The 21,898-nt window shown below is 36.0% G+C and overlaps 1 protein-coding gene across 1 annotated transcript in view; it reads right to left on the minus strand.

The window, feature by feature from the left end:
* Positions 1 to 21,898, minus strand: part of TMEM131 (transmembrane protein 131) — a 103,273-nt gene that overhangs the window by 24,639 nt on the left and 56,736 nt on the right. The window contains exons 9-26 of the mRNA XM_037376075.1: positions 21,192 to 21,342; positions 21,012 to 21,068; positions 19,985 to 20,046; positions 14,658 to 14,766; positions 12,598 to 12,706; positions 11,609 to 11,762; positions 11,337 to 11,507; positions 10,912 to 11,022; positions 10,689 to 10,823; positions 10,088 to 10,192; positions 8,669 to 8,755; positions 4,661 to 4,813; positions 4,428 to 4,503; positions 4,199 to 4,316; positions 2,107 to 2,245; positions 1,889 to 1,998; positions 1,472 to 1,538; positions 415 to 566 (exon numbers count right to left, since the gene is read on the minus strand). Of these exons, the coding sequence (XP_037231972.1) occupies positions 415 to 566; positions 1,472 to 1,538; positions 1,889 to 1,998; positions 2,107 to 2,245; positions 4,199 to 4,316; positions 4,428 to 4,503; positions 4,661 to 4,813; positions 8,669 to 8,755; positions 10,088 to 10,192; positions 10,689 to 10,823; positions 10,912 to 11,022; positions 11,337 to 11,507; positions 11,609 to 11,762; positions 12,598 to 12,706; positions 14,658 to 14,766; positions 19,985 to 20,046; positions 21,012 to 21,068; positions 21,192 to 21,342 (2,066 nt within the window). The remainder of the gene's footprint in view (positions 1 to 414; positions 567 to 1,471; positions 1,539 to 1,888; positions 1,999 to 2,106; positions 2,246 to 4,198; positions 4,317 to 4,427; positions 4,504 to 4,660; positions 4,814 to 8,668; positions 8,756 to 10,087; positions 10,193 to 10,688; positions 10,824 to 10,911; positions 11,023 to 11,336; positions 11,508 to 11,608; positions 11,763 to 12,597; positions 12,707 to 14,657; positions 14,767 to 19,984; positions 20,047 to 21,011; positions 21,069 to 21,191; positions 21,343 to 21,898) is intronic.

A 21,898-nucleotide genomic window follows, 5' to 3' on the forward strand; every position in this document is an offset into this window, starting at 1 on the left:
ACACTGACACAGGTTGCCCAGAAAAGCAGGAGATGCCCCATCCCTGGTAGCATTCGAGGTCAGGCTGGATGGGGCTTTGATCAAACTGATCTAGTTGAAGTGTCCCTGCTGACTGCAGGAGAGGGTGAACTAGATGACCTTTAAAGGTCCCTTCCAACCCAAATCATTCTGTAATTCTGTGTTAAGTGTAACAGTGTATTATATATTTACATTACAAAGTATATACTGAATACAGTTTAACTACTATAAAACATATCACAATTACATTTAAAGTAAATCTTTCTCCAGTTATCTTCTACAATTATTCTTCTAAAAGCAATAGTTTCTTATTGACAGCTGATCTCAAGTATTATCTTACATATAAATAAAAAACATCAGAAACACTCACACACATTTCAGAAACATCTGTCATACCTGACAACAATTAATGATGAAACAGTTTTATTAAGAACTGGAGTGAACTTTACTTTGACAGACTTTCTCTCACCAGGCTTTAGTATTAGGCTTAAAACTGAATGACGAGCCAGGCCCTTTGCAAGTCCTACAGTGCTCTGTAGTGGCTGGACCTTAAGACAGCGGGGGAAAACAAAGCGATATATGTAAAAAAATTCCCATTTTTAAAAGTATTTGTTAGAAATGACATTATTTTAGACAGAAAAATCAGTCATGTCATCAAGTGTACTACCCAATGACATATACTGGGTTTTTAACCAGAAAATCTGACAGCACAAGAATTGCCCTATTTATTAGTAAACTATCTGTGTTTATTAAGAAGCAGAACACAGCAAGACAGAACAGACCTAAACTACACCCATGTGGATTCATGAAGTTCTAGTAGAAGAAAGAGTTCAGAAGTTCTTAAATGCATATTTTAAACAGTAAATTAGCATTAAACTAGTACGTAACATTTTCTATCTTCAAAATTTTCCATTGTTAAAACATTTTTGGAAAAGTGTATTTTTCTAACTTTGCTGTTAGACACTGTGCAAGCATCGAATTGCTAATCTAAACCAAACTGCATATGAAGGGGAAAATGCATGTATATTGGATGCGAAAAGAAAGTGTTCAGGATGTGGTGTGCTCTACATGAAAAAGCACACACTTAAAGTTGGCCTCAAAACTCAAATCACTTAAAGAACAAAGCAGTGGAAAACTTAATACTTTGCTAATTTTAGAATTAGCAACCACTACACTGAATAAAATAATCCTGTATCAGTAAAAGGATGAATGAATGCAGTTTTTCTGTAACTTCCACAATCATATTATAATGTAAGGATACAGAAAAAGTGACATTTTAACTGTTATATTTGAGGAAATACCACTTTTCCCAATTTCCTGAAAACATCCAACAGAAGTATCACATTTTTCATACATGCTAATACCTGAACTTGAATACATGTACAACTGGACTCTTATTAAAACATTAAAATTCCTAAACTTAAAAATATAAAGAATGTATTGAAATACTTACGCAATTTCTGAAGACCTGGAACTCTAAAGTCCTCAGATTGAAATTAGATGGTTTACTCAAATTAAATCTGCAACAGACATGCAATTATTTTTTTTTTCCCCTTTAGATCAGGGAACATGATGACATACTTGCATTTATGGATTTTAGCGCAAATCAGGAACCTATGGTAGGACTCAAACAATATGCAGCTGAAGATAATTTGATCCCCCCATCAAGTTAAGGAAGGAATGTAAACATCATTTTAACTTAGCAAAAAATACAGATGTGTGTTTAATGGCAACCAGCCTAGATTCGGTTCTCAACTAGAAGCGGCCAACACAAACTACCAACACAGCTGCCAAATACTGCATCCATTTTTTCTGAAATGCCTTTTGCTACAGAGTGAGAATGCCCTAAGTACTCTAAAACAATACTTACCGTTCCAACATTTTATCGACAAAGGTGGATGGGTTAGAATACAGAGCTACGGGAAGGAACTGAACATACACAGGAACGTCAGCTGGATTTTCTAAAAAAATTTCTTCTTCCTATTCAAAAACACATTTTTTTTTAAGTTTACATTATGATTAATGTGATTAGAAATACCTATTAAAATGCAGTCTCTACAAAATGATAACATCAACAAAATAACTTACTGATGAACCGTTTGTATTGGTAAGAGGGAAGCTTAGATGGCGTGGTGAACTAAGTATGGAAGGCCAGGCCATTTCTGCTGTAATTTTCATCTGGACATCCTTCTGAAGATCTGTGTCTACTTCAAATACAGCATTCAGTCTGGAGAAACAGTTAGAAAACTTACTTTATAGCAGTAAAATAGGAAAAGCTTAGGAAAAACAGAGGGCTTAAAAGCACCCTGAAAACATTAGTTTGAGAAATAGCACGGTACATGATATTATACGCAATTAAAAAAACCCACTGAGCTCTGCACATATGTACTGTTATTAAAAAGCACAACAGAAGCCACCAGAATATGCTGTAGGAGACCAATCCAAAGATTCTAAAGATGTTCTCTATTAACTATCGCTGTCAACATTCATCCATTCCAAGTTCTGTTGTGGCCAATTTATGGATAAAGGTGAGCTGAAAAATATGGCAGAACTTATGCACTGCATCATAAATCTTTTGGTATTCACTTAAATCATTGCTCTCCAGACAGTGAGACACAAATTTTATGTTTCATTAGGAAGTGCCCAGCTCTTACTATTGCAGGAACATATGTTGAGAATATAACTGAGATTCAGATCTATATCTGAAAAAAAAAATAACCCAAAATATATTTGATTCGCAAAGGTATAAACAGTAGAAAGGAAAAATATCAGTCCTGCTACAGTCAGTTTCCAGTACTACATTCATACATCCATTATCCAGAAAACTTCTTTTGCTTGCATATGCATAACGTACAGTAAATCTGTACATGTACCCTAGCTGCAATGGATACACTGAGTAGGCACCTATACGCCTGTCTAACAAATCTAAGGCAAATCTGAACTAGCTACACTTGTTGCCAGCTACTATTTCCATCAGTGAATTAAGTTCTTCACTATTAACCAACCCCTGCAACAGACTTTGGTTCCTGTTTTCCTACAGGCTCTCCACCATGAGCTGAAACAAGGCTATTGAGTTCTCCAGTCAGCAACAGAGGAAATGCTACACTTCAAACCTAGAGAAGTATTTTTGGAAAGACTCCAACTGCCCAAGTCAGAACGCCTCTGTATTTAGAAGGAGCAGTTTCTCCTTTGCTGAATGCTACCCTGGATATCTGGTTAATTTTAACTCTCTTTAAAAGCATTACATATTCATATTATATATTATATTAAATAATATTAAAGCACTTTTTTTTTTTTTTTTCCCTAGCTAAAACTGCTACTTATGCAGAAGCAGTTTTAGTAGGCTTTCCCTTTACTGTCCTCTTACTGTAGATGATAGGACATTCTTGAAAGTTACTGATGTGGCTAAATACAGGATTCTGTTTAGATCAGAGTAGTTCAGGAGTTATTAATGTATCAGCATTATAACAAAAAAGTGATAAAGGAGGTATACTTCTGTTACTGTATTTAGCTACATACAAGTCACTTTGTTTCTCCACAAATATGCCTGCTTTTTATGAAATGGTAGTCTGGGTGCTACCATCACAAGAGTCACATGCACTTGCTGTTAATGCTAACTTGCATCTATTGGAGATTAAATCACTTTGTGTATGAGAAAGCAGATGTTTAAAAGCTATACAGCAGCCCACAGAGTTTAACTTTTTAGCAATCATTAATCACCTCCTATTTAGCAAATCTCAAGGAAAAACACCAGACAATTTGATAATTCACTGAAATTCAATAATCTCAGAATAGCAGCAATTGAAAACTTTAGGAAATCTTAGGGCGATATTGAGGTTACTACTTTAAAACAGATTAAGCAGGGGTACTGAGCATACAGTATAATCTGGTTTTGGACATTTTTGCAGGAGTAGAGACTGCCTTGCTCTTGCCATCTTTGCAAAAACTGCAGCACACTCCAGTGAATAGCCATTTTTTTTGCGTTGTGTTTGACTTGAGGAAATCATTATGGTTTTTTAACTTTTAAAATGTTCTCTTTAAAGGTTTTGCAGAGAAGGCCAAGTAACTCCTCCCTGGCCCCCTCTCAAAGAGCGCTGCAATATTAGGAAAACTTGCACACATAACAGAAAACTATCTAGTGATTTAAGGCCTAAGAAAGTAACAGAGATAAAATACTTACCTATGGCTTGAGTTCTCTTTTATTTCTGTCCATTCTTTGAATAAGTTCTCATGCAAATCCCAGTCAGAATCCCATGCATCTTCTTGCATTGTTATGCTGTGCTGAACTTTAGATTCCGCTGTAAAAAATAACGTGGTTCTTAAATTCTTCATGTAAAATCGTTGCTTAATGAGAAAACGTTTTTTTTTAAAAAAAAAAGATTTTCATTTTAAAGTTGAACGCTACTTACATTTAGGCAAAAAAGGCAATCCTACATAACAATGATCTCCACACTGTAAACCAGGATCAAAATAAATATTTGCAATCTGCAAAACAGATAAGAACAGATCAGTTGCAAAACAGCACAGTAAATCTAGTGACCAAAGAAAAAAGAAAGAAGATTTCTGATGACCACAGAAACGTAACACATGCTATACATAAAGAGAGAACTTGTAAACATGTAGAAATAAGGCAGAAACAAACCTTTGATTTTTTTCCTGGTTCTAAATCTTCTTTATTACTTCTTAGCCTCTTATAATAAAACCTTACATCTTCTGACAGGGAGCGTATGTGTTGTATTTTCACTTTCTGAGAAAAGGAGTTCATAATGTTCAGGCTCTGGTGAACTACTTTCCCCTAAATAAAAGAAAAGATGAAAAAAGTCTGCAGGATATGCATTTTCCCTAGCATATGTATTTATTTATGCAGGCTGGCAAAGACCACAGCAGAGCAGAAACGTTAAACTGAGATTTTAAACTATGCTATCTTAAAATGCCACTTGTAACACTTCAAGGTAAGTTTCTATGAAGTTGTATTCTTTCCTCCATCTGCTTCCAAACACAGTTCATCCCTCTTTCAAAATGAAGTACACCTTAAGCATCTTGAAGAGCTAGGACAACAGTTCGACTTAATCAAATCATGTTAAAAAAGTACCAGAGGAGGAAAGGCAAGAGAAAACTTCGGTTTTCTAAGGCTCCTATTACAAAAGGGAAACAAGCTTCTTGTAACAGATCTAGTACATACTTGCTAGTAATTAGGAATAACCTGATAGGAACAGTAAAGTGAAGCTGCAGATTACAAACACCACGGGTGGCAGAGGGCATTTAAAAACACAGGTACAACCATCCTTCTCACTCCCAATGAAATTAAGATACCAGGCACTAAACTGACAACATTTTAAAGGAAAATGCAAGTTTTTTCCCCACATTTTTACATCTGACCCCCTCTTCTGAGTGAAACATTATTTTATCTTTTGAGCATAGAGCATTGGTAGTTCAATTGTTTGCCACAATCAGAATCACTGCAATGCTCAAGCTGTCCCCCTGCCCTCACTTGTAAATCAATGATTCTGTGGCCCTGTTTTTCACCTTATCTCAAAACCCAGCCCTGACAAGTATAGAGTAAACGATACATAAAAACCAAACCAAACAAACAAAAAAGTGTAACTCAGGACCGGTGACAAGATTTCAGATTTATATAAAATAAACGAATACAAGCAAATATAAATACCCAAGACTACCTTCTAATGAACATGACTAGAGTTTTTCATGTTCCACTTAAATCAATACTTTCAGCTTTTTAAAAATTTCTCTAAGGTAAGGAAGTGGAGACATAGAAGAAATGTACTTTTGCAGGCTCAAAATGTGACTGTGGCCTCAGGAAATTGTCACATACTCTAACAGTCTTAATAGTAGCAACTGCCGAGGGAAAGAAACTATAGGAATAAATCTCTGAACATTATAGTCCTGTTAAACTGAACAGGAGGTACATCTGAGCTTAAAATCCTACGAGTAACAAACTGCCCTCAACTGGGCAAGATAAAGGTTTGTTAAACTCCACAGAACAAATGAACAGTATTTTACTAAGACCCTTACGCAGCATTTAGACATGAAACAACAGGTAAGGGAAGAAGACTTTAGGCATCAGTAGTAAGAAAAACAGAACAATGCTATTTAGCATACAGGTCCTCAAAGATGAGCTTTGATCAGGGAAGAGTTGAGAGGTGCCACTGGGAGCTATAAACACCATTATAATGCAGAAGTCAACACAGCCAAGACTTGTTTTAATCGAGACACTGATCTTTACAAGGCCTGTATACACTATTAATGTACTGCAGACAAACTTCAACAAAACAACAGAGATCAGACTTAGGGATAAATACGCTACAATTATAAACAGACAGCACTTGGAACCAGGTACATCCTAGGTATGAACTGAAAAGCAAGTCTTACTAAAATTGTAGCACCTGGTTATTCCTGGACATTATAGTTGTCAAATTCCTATACCAAACACTGAAGCTAGAACTGATACTATTCTAGGCTTATTTTCATAAGTAATGGAGGCATTACTCCTGCATTTAGTTGCTCTGTATCATGAATTCAGTGATTACAAGTTTAGTTTGAAATTAGTCCAAGAAAAAGGAAAAGTCTGCTGTTAATGTTCTCAAATATCAAAAGAGCTAAGTGATCAGCTAACAGAGGTAGTAAGTGAAGATAACTGTCTTGAAAAGATTGGGGCTTGAACACAGCAGTCTAGAATCTTGTCAAAGGTGATAATTATGTCTGAATCTGTACTCCCAAACAAAATGCAGGAGCCCAAAGGTCCCCTGAATGAATAATCATGTGAAAACATTACTGGAAAAGAGCATGAATCCGATAAAAATCACAGAAGCCTGGGGATGAGAAAGAGTGATGACAGCGAGGCTGAGAAACACAGGTGCTACAAGAAATACTGCCTGACAAGACAAAACAAAAGCAAACAAATGGAACACATACATACAAAAAGAAACTCAAATCAAGCTGACCCAAGACCTTGGGCTTATACTAAGATACATCAAGAAGCTCTTTAGCCATCCAGTTAGAATAAAATAAAGGGACGTTCAAAATCTACTTCTTTATGGCCCAAAATGGAACAAAACATTTTAGTTTGGCATTCAAAAGGGACAACGATCTTGCCAGGAATCAGGATATATAAATTAGGATACAGAATATAGAAGATCTTTTCTTTGGTGAAAGAAAGGGACATAGATCTTTAAGTTACTCCAGTTTATCAAAGGCTTATGGAGCAGTTCGTAGATGAAGTTATAGATATAGTAGTCAGCGTAACAAACACCTATACAACGGTGAAGCCATACAGTCAAATAGGAAACACAGATTGTAAACATAAAAAATAACAAGTGATATTTGCAGCTGTAGGCATGAGCGTTTGACCTCAAGAGTAGCAAAAGACTTCAGAACAATGTGAAGTAGGAGATCAGAAGGGAGGTAGAATGGATAACGGCACAAAAGTAGCATTGATCTACTGAAGTCCTGCTGACCGACCTATCTTCCTCCAAGCAGATCTATTTCATTACTATTTAAAAAAAATTATCATTTCTCTACTAGACATGAGGTACAGCATTTGATAAAGTGCCCATGAAACATTACTATTTAAGAGTACACAAATTGTAAAGATAAGCAGGAGATACGGAGGAGCTATTGGAAGAGGAAGTGAGAACAGGCAGTGCTCTATGACAGACTATGCAGGACAGACAAGGAAACAAAAAAACATTTCCAATGACATGCATGGAGTTAGTTTTACCCTTTCAGAAAACTGCCGTCTCTGTCTCCTTTTTGCTACCTTTTTTCCCCTGTTTTCAATCTCTCTCCCTACAATTCTCCATAATATTACATTCCCACTCATCAGGAAGTCACACAAAGTTCAGACTTCAATGAAATACCAGTTGCAAAATTAATACGGACCTTGACTGCAGATGCTTCTATGGTTATGCTGAATGCCAAGAGAAAAGTATTATCTGGTTAATAGCTTGCTGCTTGAGTCTGTAGCCCTGAGCAAAGAAGCTGCTTTCAGCCCTCACTGAATACACACTACTGCAGGCACAGGGATGAAAGCAGCCATTTATGTACTTTTGCAGAGAACGGCAGACCCACACAGCTTGCTTGCTTTCCTGTTCATGTACTCCACCCTGTACCCTCAAGAAGATCTACTTTCAGTGTGGAAACAATACAATGATGCTTCCATAGAGATCAAGGGCTTCTTATACTAGAACACTGGTTTATTAGCTGACTTTGCTGTCTTTTGTACTGGTATTACACTTCAGGAATTTGAAAAATACATTTGTCCAATTTCATCTCTCTTCCTACTCTTGGTGCTAACACATACAAACTGCTAATAACCAAGTGACCACAGCTATGTTAGAACGAAGCTGCAAAGAACCAGGTTTGTAACCATATCAGTATTCCAAGATCCCATTCAAGTAGGCAGTAAAAGAAAAGGCAGGGATAACTCGTGCTTGGGAGAAAAAAAAAAAACCCACAACCAGAAAGTAGAAACAAACTGAATTGTAACAGTTCAGTAGCACAATCTGTCCAGCAATTTGACATGCAACAATTCAAGATAGCAGTTTCTTTTGAAAAGGACAGATAAATAAAAAACACAGGAAAAAAAAACCCAAAAACCCAAACATGTAACGCTATGAGCCAACTCTCTTACTGGAAAAGCAGGTGGAAGAAAAACATGTTTTGGGGAGCAGGTCAGTGAGCCTACAGCAATCACAGCCTTCACTGGTATAGTTAAAATCTGGAAAAATAAAAAAAAAAAAGAAAAGTTTAGAAAAAAAATACTTAAATTCCAGTCTTTAAACGTCTCTTCCACTTTTAAATTGCATAGATTAACAAACCCCTGAAATTCTACAATTAGTGTAGTCTGAGTTTACATACACATTGAAAACATGGAGACATGAATTAAGGTTTTGACACACCATCGTATTCAGAACAGTCACTCCCTAATGTCAGGAAGCATTTTGCTCAGTCATACTTGGCACCATTCTATACGGGATGCAAAACCACAGTCAAGATATAAGGTCTTTAATGGGGCATTATATAGGTCTCACTTGAATGGGGGTTACTTTGTTGGAAAACGGGGATCTCGCCTTAAAGTAAATGAGTATGAGGGAAGAGCATATACCAAACTTCTCAAAAACACATTAGAAGTTTGTTAAGACCTCAAGATAGACATAGACTTAGAAAAAAGAGCATGCAAAGGATGGCAATGAGAAACTTTCTGTGTATTATTAAAGCTACCAATACAAGTAAAATCATCTGTAAAAACAAGCAATAAAATAAAATTCTTGTTCTTGTAAGAACAAGCAGGAAAACAACTGAAGGGTCACATACACATATGGACATATTAAAAAAAACAAACTTAAAATCTCAGATAACTGGCAGAAATTAGGAATATCCTATTTTCTGTAGCTTCGTCAGAACCACATAATAAGCTATATCATCTCCCAACTTCATAAGCACAGTGTCACTTTTTTCTACATATCTCATCCTATTAAATACAAATTCCATTATGTATTAGAATCTCCATTATGCATTAGAAGATATACAAAATTAAGAATTAACTAGTAGTTCTTCTCTCCCTTACTAATCTTAGTAGATGAAACAGAGTTCTTAAACTGTCAGCAAACAGCAGTTTCTCCAAAATGACTTTCACATTGGGTTTTGACAAAACACCTCTGAAATTATAGCTCAGTTTGGCACTCAATAGTACCAAAAAGCATATTATTGTGACGTGTAATGCCAAGAGATCCATGCATTGATGCTTTGAGGATGTGTCAAATCATTAAAGAACCCATACCTCAAGGCATTAGGTCAGATTTAAATGGGTATTCCTGAAAGCCAAATGAAAATCATGATGTAAGTCATTCTTCATTCCTTCAGAGAAGACACGGCATAAGTAGCATTACTGTCATTTGATACAGGGTTAGCCTGCAGACATAATTTGACCTCCAGAGGTCCCTTCCAACCTCAGCTTCTCCCTGATATTGCAATCAGTCCACTAACAGAACTCTTAAAACTTCATGCTTAAAAATTAAACATATCATTTGAGCAACACCCATGAATATACCTCATAATCTGTTGTGATTTGTACAGCTCCATCATGAATTCCTTCAAGTTCTTTTGCTATTAGTTTTACTCTAAACACAGCGTAATAACCTGATGCTAGTATCACCTGTAAATGGTAGAAAAAGTGTCATCCATTGCATTGCATTAAATGGAAAGAAATTTCACTAAAAAAACTTCCCAACATCCTCTTATTTCTTTAAACTGAATCGAAATCCATTTGAAATAACTGTCAGGAGGTAAAAATAAGAATTCAAACACAAGTTACTAACACAAAAATTATCTATTCCCTGAGGTGATACATTCCACTATTCCCAGATAAATGATTAATGTAATCTGACATGGACGTTACTACTTCTGAAGTTTCCTCTTTCAAGATCTAACCAATCTGAACATAATACTGCTACTTAAAGCAAGTTTTCAAAATTCTACATGCTTTATCATAATCAAATTCAGACAAAAATTAGGAATTCTTATCCTCCCTCCTCCCTGCTAAAATGAAACCACGAGAAGTCGCACAGATTTGTTTCTTCTCCCCCCCCCCCCCCCCCCCCCCCCCCCGCCCTAAATCTGGCTTTAAGCAATGGAATCAAAGGATTACTTACTGAAGACTGATCGGATGCACCAGCGTTTTGGAGTTCATGGTGGTTTGCAATTATCGTTGTTCTGTTTCCCTTTTCAGTTGTTAAAAGTTCTATGGCCAAACCATCCCCTATAATATGCCAACTTTTTATAGCCAGCTTAAAAAGGACAAAAGGTACTGTTTTCAGTAACACCACCGACACAAATTTTTTTTAAAAGGCAAACTAAAAATAAATCCATCCTTACCTCTATCGGATTGCTGTTGATGACTGCAAATAAAATGCTGGTAGCTTCTGTTGCACTCAATATGCCAAAATCTATAAATCGTTCCTCAGTTTTTGGAGGCAGTACAAAGTACTAGAAAGATTGGTAAAGGTATTTTAGCATAAGTTAAATACAAAATGTGCTCAAACTCTAAGCTCATTAACAAATGCATTAATAAGTCTAATACAGCAGTGCCATAACAGTCTCAAAGTTCTATACATTTTCTGTGTAAAACTAAAGGGAACAAAAAAGAATTTTTCAGCAGTAACCAAAGCTGTTTAAGGAAAGAACTGATAAAATGATTTTGAAATTAAAGAAGCCATACTCCTATAGAAATAGAATAAAGAATTAAAAACAGTCCTATGAAGTCTGCCTCTAAAAGTAGCTAAAAAAAGGAAAATACTTACATCTAAAAATCCTGTGTATGCTCGGACAGGTAGGTGAAATTTAGAAGCATTGGTGATAAGTAAAATATTATTATCTATATGAACAGATGATGTGGAAGGCATAAAATGAAGTGTAAAAATATATCTGGATTCATTAGGCGGAATTAAGACTGGTTTACTGAAGTTCTGGACCTAGATCAGTGAACAATGAAGATCAATGTTACAATTTAACAAAGCGCAGCATATTTAAACATTTACTGTTAGGTAAAAACATTCACTGAAATGGGGCTTACTTTAAACATTGGTTTTGCTTCTTCTGGTAACACAACATCATGTATAAGGACTGCAAAACTGAATGTGTTTGTTAGATAGATCAGTCTTTCCACGGAATCAGCAGCACTGTCACGGATGTGAAAGAGTGTGGCAGCATGATCGAATCCTAGGTATCTATTAAAAGAAAACAGTAGGAGAAAAATAAACATTTTCCTCAAACATAGTGTTTTTTCTTCCATAAAGGGCTAGAATTCATTCAATCCAACAGCAAAAAAGTTACCTAACCCCACTGAATGCTGAACCTATATTATTAGTGCTACAGGGACATTGGATATTTTAAGTAATTCAATTGAGATAAGAAAATACGTGGCTCAGCATATGAAGAGGACTAAAAGCAAGCGCTGAAATATTAAGATAGTTTGCAAATCATGCATATTCCTTATTAACAAAATCAGGCATCTGCAGCAGAAAAGTTCTGATAGGTAAGGTTTAGTTTGTTTGCCTTTAAAATACCGTCAGTTCTTTTGATACAGTAGCACCTCATTTCAACTTTAAAGTCAACTTAGCTATACTGTGCAAATAAATAACGAAAAATAAGGAAGCACTGCAGTTCTTCCAAAATTTTGCTTAAAACAAAAAAAAAGATTTTCTCTACCCTTACTTCACACAGTGATAGAACAAAAAATGCAAACCCAGAAAAATTTCCAATATGCATTTTTAAAGTCTCATCTGCAGCCTTCAACTACTCTGAAAAATTACTCACTAAGGTCACATTGAACCCAAGCCCTGAAACCAGTTTATGCATTACTAAGACTACCTCATCTACTAGCGTAATAACAGAAAAATTCAAACAAAAAAGAAATTGTAGTTCTAAATGAGCTCCAGATTCAGTGAAGTTGGGTATCACCTCTTCATATCCCCTCTCCCCCTAAAAAGGCTACATTCCCTGCTACATCAACTAATTTACACCATTTAGTTTTTGAATTATGTTCAATTACTGGAAGCTTACCCATCCAACACTTCTGCTTGATATGGTATTTCAAGTTTGGAGTAGCTCTTCTCTTTTGCTTTAACAGTTATTTTCCCAGAAGACTGTGATGCTTTTTTTGCTTTTGATGCTGTACACACAAGAAAATAAGGTTATTAAAGCAGACAAAAAAATGATCCGTTAGGTTAGACTAGCATGAATGGAATAATAAAAGCACAGAGCTAGCCCAGGAATGAAGTATCACAGAAGAGAAAAACAGATCTTAAAGAAATTTCAATAAGCAACTGACATGGAAAAAGTCTAGGAAGAGATCAGAGTCCTGAATTCCTCCTCCTTAACACCAGTTAGTTGACCTGCCTAAGTTAGTAAGCTTATCTATGATAGGGAAGCCTGGTTGTTCCTGTCAAATAACTTGGAGGTGTGCAGAGGATAATTCAGATCCCAGGTGAGCCAAATTCCCCACTTAAAGAGTATGGAATATACCTATCTCTCCTCTAACAGAACAGAAACTTGTGATGGCTGGACTCCTCACTCAGAACTACCAGTCAAGCAGGAATTCAGGCCAGGAATGCAGCAACATTTTAATAATTCAGAAACCAAAGACATGCTAAACTTCACAGAAATAGAATCAGAATCCATGTAAGAACCCAAACTACACAAGCACCAGGAATGACATTCACAATGTCTGCACCAAGATCACAGAACAAGCAATATTAGCCTGGTAGCACTATCACCAGAAAAGTCAAGGGATTTAAATACTGGTCAGGACAAACCACCAGCCCCCAGAGCTCCTGCATGTACTAGCACAGTTGAAATAGCAAATATTTAGGGCTGGCTGCTTCACTGAAAAGAATTCGCCAAGTCAAACCCCTAAACACATTAAGCAGCTTCACTGGGTATTTCTCCCCACTTACCATTCCCCCTCCAAGACCTACCATCTGTTATTCAGTAGATCCTCACATAACAACTCCCTCCAGGTTCAAAATCACAACATATTACCACCTCAGGTTGGCAGGTTCAGCTATTTCAGAATTTATTTATAGGCTAAAACATACTTCACTCCTCTTACAAAAATGTAAGCTATTGAATATCTAAAACTCATCTTACAAACTGTAAGCTATTAAATATCTAAAGTGCTAATCAATAAATACCAATAATAAAAATCAACTCTCTTCTCTCTGTCCATAAAACTACTGAAATTATGCGTACCTGAAATGAAAAACATTGCATCTATGAACTTCCATTTTAAAGCAATCCAGGCAGAGAGATTTACTGCAACAAGTAGGTCAACAGCATTCTAACCGTTGATTAAAGTCTCTATAAAAATGGAGGTGCCTTTCTACAAAAAGTCAGCATAGTATTACAGTCACACTGTGTAGGGGAAAAATGACCCAACGCTTCTTTCATAAAGATACGAGTGAAAGTCAGTATCAGCATACATAACATATCTTTGTAGGAAAGGTATCAGTAAAAGGTTTTCCCACCTTCACTACCCTTTTTCTTTAATATGAATTCAAGACAGCAAAATAAAATAAGCCAATTTTCACAGTAATGTGCTCAAGAGCGTGACACAGCCCTGCTTCCATGGGCATTCCAACATAAAATGTTTTGTTGTTGTTTTTTTTTTTTAGAATAACGTTTTGGATTCTTTTTTAAACTTTGGAAAGGATCAAAGGGCAATCCAAGGGATAGTCTCCTCTAACATACATTAGTGTGAGGAGCACATCCTGGTTTGTTAGGATTTCTCAAAAACAAATGCCTATTTAGGCTAACAATATGTTTTAAATAATCAAGGGTCTTAACATGAGAATACTGCTTATGTTTAATAGAAGAATGAGGACTTTCTTCTCTTCTCACCAGTATATACCAGTCTTATGTTAGTTGCCGATTCCAATCAGAGACAATCCCTTCAGAAATTACTGAATTTTAAAGAACTGTAAAAGGCTTTTCCACGTAGGAAAATTCCAATTCCTTCTCAAAATTACAAATAACATTTTGTTAAGAGAGTGAAAATAATTAATGGAAGTTTCAGCAAGTTTTAAGAAGCACTTGACAAGTTCTAAGACAGGAGTAGTACTTACCATCAAAGCTAATGCTTGCAACTTTGGTATATTTACTTTCAGAGGCTTTTAACGTAACGGGCTTGAAATGTACTGTTATAGCTTCATTCTGTGGTGTAGGTCTAACACTCTGCAAATAATCAAAATATGAAGCACCTGTAAATTTATCAGTCAGTCATCATACTGTGCAGCCTTCATGTATCCTTCAAAGTGATACAACTGCAACTAGTTTTGGCTGAGTTTACAGCTCTGTCTTTCCTATAACAAAGCAGCATTACAAGAGGCTTTTGGATTTTTTTTTTTAGGTCCTGCAAATTCCTCAATCAGTATGCAGCAAACTGGGCAATACAGAGTTCTCCCTGGGAATGCTGGATGAAGTGAGAGCATGGCCAGAAACATGTTAATAACATAGAAAACAAGTTTATTTAAATTAAGAGTTCTTTTTTATTCTTAATGCTGCAGGGTTACAATACCTAGACTATTTGTTTCTGGCGCACTCATTAACAAAGCTGTTAACTGGCTTGTGTAATTACTGGTGATGATACAGACATGTACTTTGTCTCTGATCCCATGCTAAGCCTGCAGAGCTGCCACAGGAAAAGAAAAAATAACTGTATAGAGAACGGTTTTGTAAACTTCAGATGACACTCATTCTATACCAACATTATACAAGATTGCCTTTTGTATCTGAGGATTACTGTTTTAAACTAAATGGAAAAGGTAAATTGGGTATTACTGGAATAGCAATTGTGTCAGTTATTAGCCAGAGCTGATTTGTAGATACTCATTGCTATCCGGCAGGATTATGGATTCCACGTCAACATCTGAAGACTCTATAAAGATTGCTAGCAAACTCTTTATCTAGATTCCATGGAGAAAAACTGGGCATGGACCATTTAAATGCTCTTATTCTTGTTTTGCCTAGAATTAGGATGGCTGCCACAATTCCTCCCTCCCAGCTGTCTTCTCCTGCTGCAAGAACAGCTCAGCTGCTCATGTAGCAGCTGTTAAGCTACTGCAAATTACAGGATGCTGTATTAAAGAAAGTGAAATGAGTGCTGGTTAACCTTATGCTGGGCTGCAGAGGTTTAGCACCTGCTTCACAAGCAGCTGAGCCTTTCTTGGTCAGAGAGAAGCAAGGCAGACAGCTAGCAGTACAAACCAATCACCAAGCTAAGCTGTCCTTGATTGTAAATTAAAGCCATAAAATTATGCATACATAACTAAGTTCTGCAGACCATGTGATCCTTAGAGGGAACAAGCAGCACTGCTCCTGCAGCTAATCAATAATCTCTGTTAACTCACCTAGAAATTTTGTAATTTGGATTTATAGTACTGACCTTTGCCAACCATCTGCTTACACATGGTGCAGATATTTGCTGTTTCTCTTCACGACTCAATTCATAATTATCACAATTTCCTTGTATGAAACTGAGACCCTGAGGTGTCTTTAAAATAGAACACCTCTTAAAGCAGATGAAACCAAAGCTGCAATCAAGTTCACAACTTTTGCATGGCAGAAAGGATAACTGTTTCTAGTAGCTCTTTTCATGCAAAAGGCTGGGGTTTTAATTATTGATGTTTGAAATTATGCTGATTTCATTTAGTAAATAAAATCTGAAATATTCAAAAGAACACCCTGTTGCCAGAAAAATCACAGGTTTCAGAGGTGTATTTCTTAAATCACAAGTGTAACAAACCTAGATGTATTTACTCATGTCTACATCTACTGAATTTAGTTAAGGAAGGCATTTACAAATGTCTTAACTATGTCATGCACATTTCTCATTTGTTGCTTGATTGCATTCTATGAAAGGAAACACAGAATTATAAAGGAAAACCAAACATCCTTAAGAATTTTTTTATCTTCACTTTCCTCAAATTTTAACCTATTTCAAATAAAGCCCAAGCAAATCTTGTCCTGAGATGCACCTTAAGAATCATCAAATATGGCCAGGTCATGAGAATACATGCAAAACAATTTCCACCAAGAATCTAATACCACCAATTCTCAGAAAATCTCACAGCAACTTCTGTGGGAAAGAATAATTTAAAATAGACATGCTTCAGTAACACATAGCTCTCCCATGCAGTGTCCCAGTCAAAATTCCTGACTCTGCTGTATGAAGATACATTCAATATTCAATGTAAGGTCAAAAAATTAGGACCTTAAACATTCTAGAGAACACAGAGGGGGGAGAAAGCCTTGTGCTATTGCAGCAATTTTTGGGAAAGACTTCAGAGGTTTAAGGACTCTCAGACTACAGGTATTCTAATAAACTAATGAGAGGAAGAGTATGGGCTGAAACACAGGCACATGTTCATTCACACTGTTTACCTGTCAGCAGAGTCCCAAACACAGTTTTGGCTTGTCCACCTAGCATATTGCTCTAAAGACTGAGTAGGCTGTAGACTCTTGCTTACAGATAGAAAAGACACAGCTTCCCTGCTGCAAGAGGGAAAAGCCCTGTGGCAGCAGACTAAGGCTGGTTCAACTAGTGTCAGAACCACCTCTGTACTGTTTTATTCACTTCTACAATTATTTTGTCAGTAGTAACTCTGCCTTCAGTATCAACAGAGGCACATCCTAACTAAAGTTCACTTTCACCATAAAGCACCATCCAGAACAGCCATGGAAAAAACTAGATTTTAATCCTTTAAGGTAACTTTGCCTTGATAACTTTGAGATGAGTGCACTCAAATGTGCAAACTGAAGACATAAGACAGAAGTAAACTACTTCTTGCAGGTTGATAAAAGAAAAAACAATCTGCTCTAAAGTATGTGAATTGTGACAGAAGGAAATACTTTCTTATACAAACACTTTTATTTTCAAACTGACAGAACTCAGCTTCAATATACGGGTGTCCTGAAGTTCCTGGTTCTTCATGAATTAAACATGATCAGGAGCTCAATTTTTATATGTGCCTTTGCTTTCAGCAATCAAGTAAGCTTAAATTGTCTTAAGGAAACACAAAATTTTCTTTTATCCCTTCTCTAGAATGAAACTGTTCAACAATCGATGTTTACTAGATTTTTGACAGTGTGACTTAATTGTTGCAGCATGACAACAGTTCATCTGGTCCCGAAACAGACACTATTCTAATGGAGAAAACCCACCAAAATGTAATTAAGGAAGTTTTTATAAAGAGTTCTAATACTCAAAAAGAAAGTCAAGTGACTCACTCTTATTTTCCTCAACCAATTTGTTGGACCACAGCATGACTAAGTATTTAAAGGCAGAACAACTACAACTCTGGCAACAGCATGAGCAGACTCTCATACACAGATGACCTGAAGATATTTAGTTCCTCCAGCACCCAGCTTAAATACACGCTAAATATAGCCTTGGCCTTTTCTTCTGACATTAAGATGAAATTTGTCACAGAGCTCTGTCTCGCAGCTTTTAAACTGTATCTTTAAAGGGTCAGAAATCCATTTCTCACGCTTTCTCAGAAGCAAGCTATTCACCAAGTTCCTTCCCAAAACTCTTTACTCTTGCTTACCACTTTGAAATTCCTTGATTGGCACAGCACCAGACATTCACAGAGTGCTTCAAATGCTAGAAAGGTTACAAACTTCACAACGAAGCTGCGCCTTAATGAGAAGAACAATTGGCTTGATGTGCCATACGTGACACTGAGAAATATATCATATCTGGACCTATGCGGTAACTTTATTACTGCAGAAGTGAGTCCTAAAAGCTTTAAGACCACCAAATTTACCGCTTTGATACACTGCAGAAGAGTCATTCACCCAGAAAAGTTCTCTCATGACATGTATAATGGTTACCAAACTATAACCTTCCATTAGACCATAGTCTATGGTTTACAGTCTACGGCCCAAAGACCATAGCTTAAAAGAAAAAAAGTAGGGGGTTTTTTTGTTGGTTTTTTTTTTCCCCTCTAATGGAGGAGTATGAATTAGGTACTACATGATCAGATATTAGAAGTGATAGCAGTGGTTTGAATATATGGTTATTTGCATTGCATTCAGGAAGTATATTACACATTTGAAAAGCACACACACACACAAAAAACTGTGCCTATGCCAAAAGCTTGTCAAATCTAAGATGATGGACATGATGTAAGACAGCAGACAGTGCTGAAAAAATAATCTATTTACCATCCCTGTGACTGTAAAAATCATATCCAGGTCTTTTTTTAAATAAAAACCCTCCATGGAAGCTGGTTCATAGCTTACAAGGCCACAAGAGACCTTATAGAAACACCTGACCTCATTAATTCAATAAGCATTAGGACTTAGATGAATTTAATACTGTTTGCACTATATTGCAAGTTTCTTGATTTGAAAATTATTAGTGAACAACAATTTAGGAAGTATTGCAATAGACTATTATCACAGTGGAAAGTTATCCTCATTACTAAAAATGTGTTCTATTTCTATCTTAAATTCATGTAGCCTCAGTTTCCAGTATCTTACTTCAAGTTTTTGTTAGACCTCTACTATTAAAAGACTATTGCCTACAGTTACAGCTGTAAGCTTTAAAAACACAGAAATGCTCTCCAAGAGCTCAGTAAGAAACCTTTGCCAATCCTTCAGTCATTCTTCTGGCTCCTCTGGTTTCTTTTCAACACTTCAACAATTTTTGAAGTGCCCTGGGACAAGGTATAGCTAGCTATACAACTAAATCTGGAAAACAAGGAAAACAGGAAGGCGAGAGGGAAGAAGTGAGAAAAATAGTGGGCAATGAGAAAAATTACACAGGAAAAAGGTATGAATGAACCAAGGCAGACTACCAGACTACAGTCAGAATTCTGTAATAAAAATAGCAGAAAAATCCAAAACCTAGATTTCTGAAGCTGGCTGCACTTTATGTGCAGCTGTAGTTATCTCACTGAAAAGGGCTCTAGAGTGTTTGCAGGCTTTTTTCTTATTTCAGGCTACAAAGCAGATCACCTCAAGAAAACAAGGGCCATTTTACCATCTGCTTTTGAAAGCTACTCTTTGCTCATCTTAAAAGATTATGTTGGGCAACCACTTTATACACTCTCATGGAGCGTGTGATGAGAACAAAGAATCCCACAGACTCTGCATTAATCTCTTGTTCACTGAACAGGAGTTACTGTTCTCAAGTATAAAAGCTTCCAGAGGCTCAGATATTGCAAGGAGAGCCTATAAATGCTGAAACAGACATTCAAAAATAAGGCTACGAAGCAAATGAATATTACCATGCATATAGATTATTTGTCTTACTATGATGTTTTTAGTCACACATCACCTAGCTTCTAAGTCTGGATACTACATGGTGAACCTGTGAATGATCAATTTTTATGAGAGAAAGTAAAGCCAAGTAGAAAGTTTCAAATTGAAAGGAAATAAAACTTACTGTAATTGGCACATCTTTTGTTCCTGAATTTAATAAATGCAGATTTAAAATTTTTGGCAGATCTGTTAAAGAACAAAAAACACACCTGGCTATTAGGCTACTTTAACATAAGAACCTTATACAAAGTCATCTGCACTAGCTGGTTTCTCATACAAATCCACTGTTGTTCAGCGTTACAGAGTTAGAGTAACATGACAGTACAGCCAGTCAAAATAGCTAGTCCCAACAATTTGACACACTTAAAAATGTGTATTAGTAGGTATTACATGATCCGGCTAACCGCTCATATTTCTAACACATTAAGAAATGAACAGGCTAAAAATACTAAGATGAATGATTTTGCCAGACACAGCAATACCCAGCAGAAACTAATCTTACTTAAAAACATTTACGTGTTAAGTAAGTTGCAAGGAAAAGTACTTCAGAAGCTACCTTTTCTAGTTGAAAGAAGGTATATAGTGTCTTTCTTCAGTAATGAGTCCCTCTTACAGTTTCAAAAGATACCTTCAGTTTTACTAGTTTCTGCCACATTTATTTTTTTTTTTTCACTAAACAGTATTAATTTAAAATGGAAATGTTAAGCCAAAATTTTTAAGTGGCAATCCAAAAAAAAAAAACAAAACATCTTATTTTAAGTATCAAATTTGATTGTTTTGCACATTTTCACTATTTCCTGTGTCTGAGAATTATTTAAATTTACGCAGATGTAAAACAGTATTTCAAAACAAGTTCACAGCTTCAGTAAACTGACAATGGTTTTAAGACTAAGCCATGTGCAACTGTGTAAGAGTAATGTTATTACTAGACTTCTAACTGGAGGTGCAAAGCACTGTTTGCTTGTACACATCTCAACTATACTTGCAGGTGAATACATTTGTGCACTGTTGCAACACATTATTATCCTGCTTTTGAAACTCTGGCTTTTAAAAAGCATCATTCCACAAGCAACCTGGAATAGTATAAAGATAAGTGGGCTTTCCCCACCCTACTCCTTACAAATACTTTTGATACCAGAAGTATAGTTTACCTTGCGTTCGTAGTGTACCAAAATCTAGCATTTCTGTTGATGAATAGATTCCCGGTGCTTTAAGAACAAAAAGAAAAGTTACACTTTCTTATTATAGTTAAAGTTAATTAAGCTGAAGAACTTTAAAAGTAAAAAAAAAAAAAAAAATTACAACAAAACCCCAACCACTTTTCTACAAACCTGTTGTAACTTCTACTTCAACAGGGAGAATGATAAATTCTGTGTTGTCTGAGGCATTTGTTTTTATTCTAATGAAGGCTGTATGATTATCTGCTTCTCTTGAAGAAAAGCTGGCTCTCATCACTCCTTTTGTTTCATAGGGAGGTATTTCCTGATAAATAATCAAAGCACATCTATGAGAATGTGGTAATTACAAAAAAAGCTGCCACACAAAAAATTTACAATAGAAGTATTGACTATAATTGTATTAAGAGAAAAAGCTGCAATAGCAGTAAGAGATAGGCTGCATGTTCTTATCATTAGCATTAAATTTAGTAAGGATAGTTGCAATCTCATATGACACTGATTAAAAATAAGTATATGCAAAAGGACTTTCATCTCCCATTTAATTAAGTTTTATGTATTAAAATTGTGGTAAAAAGACAGTAGACTGCATCAACAGAATCTACCTATAAACAAAACCTATTCATAACAATGTTACTGAGTGCAGTAACGTCAAATACTGGTTTTGCATATTCCAACTGTTTTTTCTCCAAAGCAGACAGACGGCATACTGTTTCAGTGCTAAACACAAATTCAAATAGTGCAGAACTGCAAGTAGCCAGAAGCTTGGGGAGCTGCAGGTTCATTAATCACAGAGCAATTTACAGCAAAAAGTCAAAATGTGTTTTAGTTTCTACTAAGCCTACTCCATCAGCTCCAATCTG

Source organism: Falco rusticolus, chromosome 2 (assembly GCF_015220075.1).
Source record: "Falco rusticolus isolate bFalRus1 chromosome 2, bFalRus1.pri, whole genome shotgun sequence".
NCBI lineage: Eukaryota > Metazoa > Chordata > Aves > Falconiformes > Falconidae > Falco > Falco rusticolus.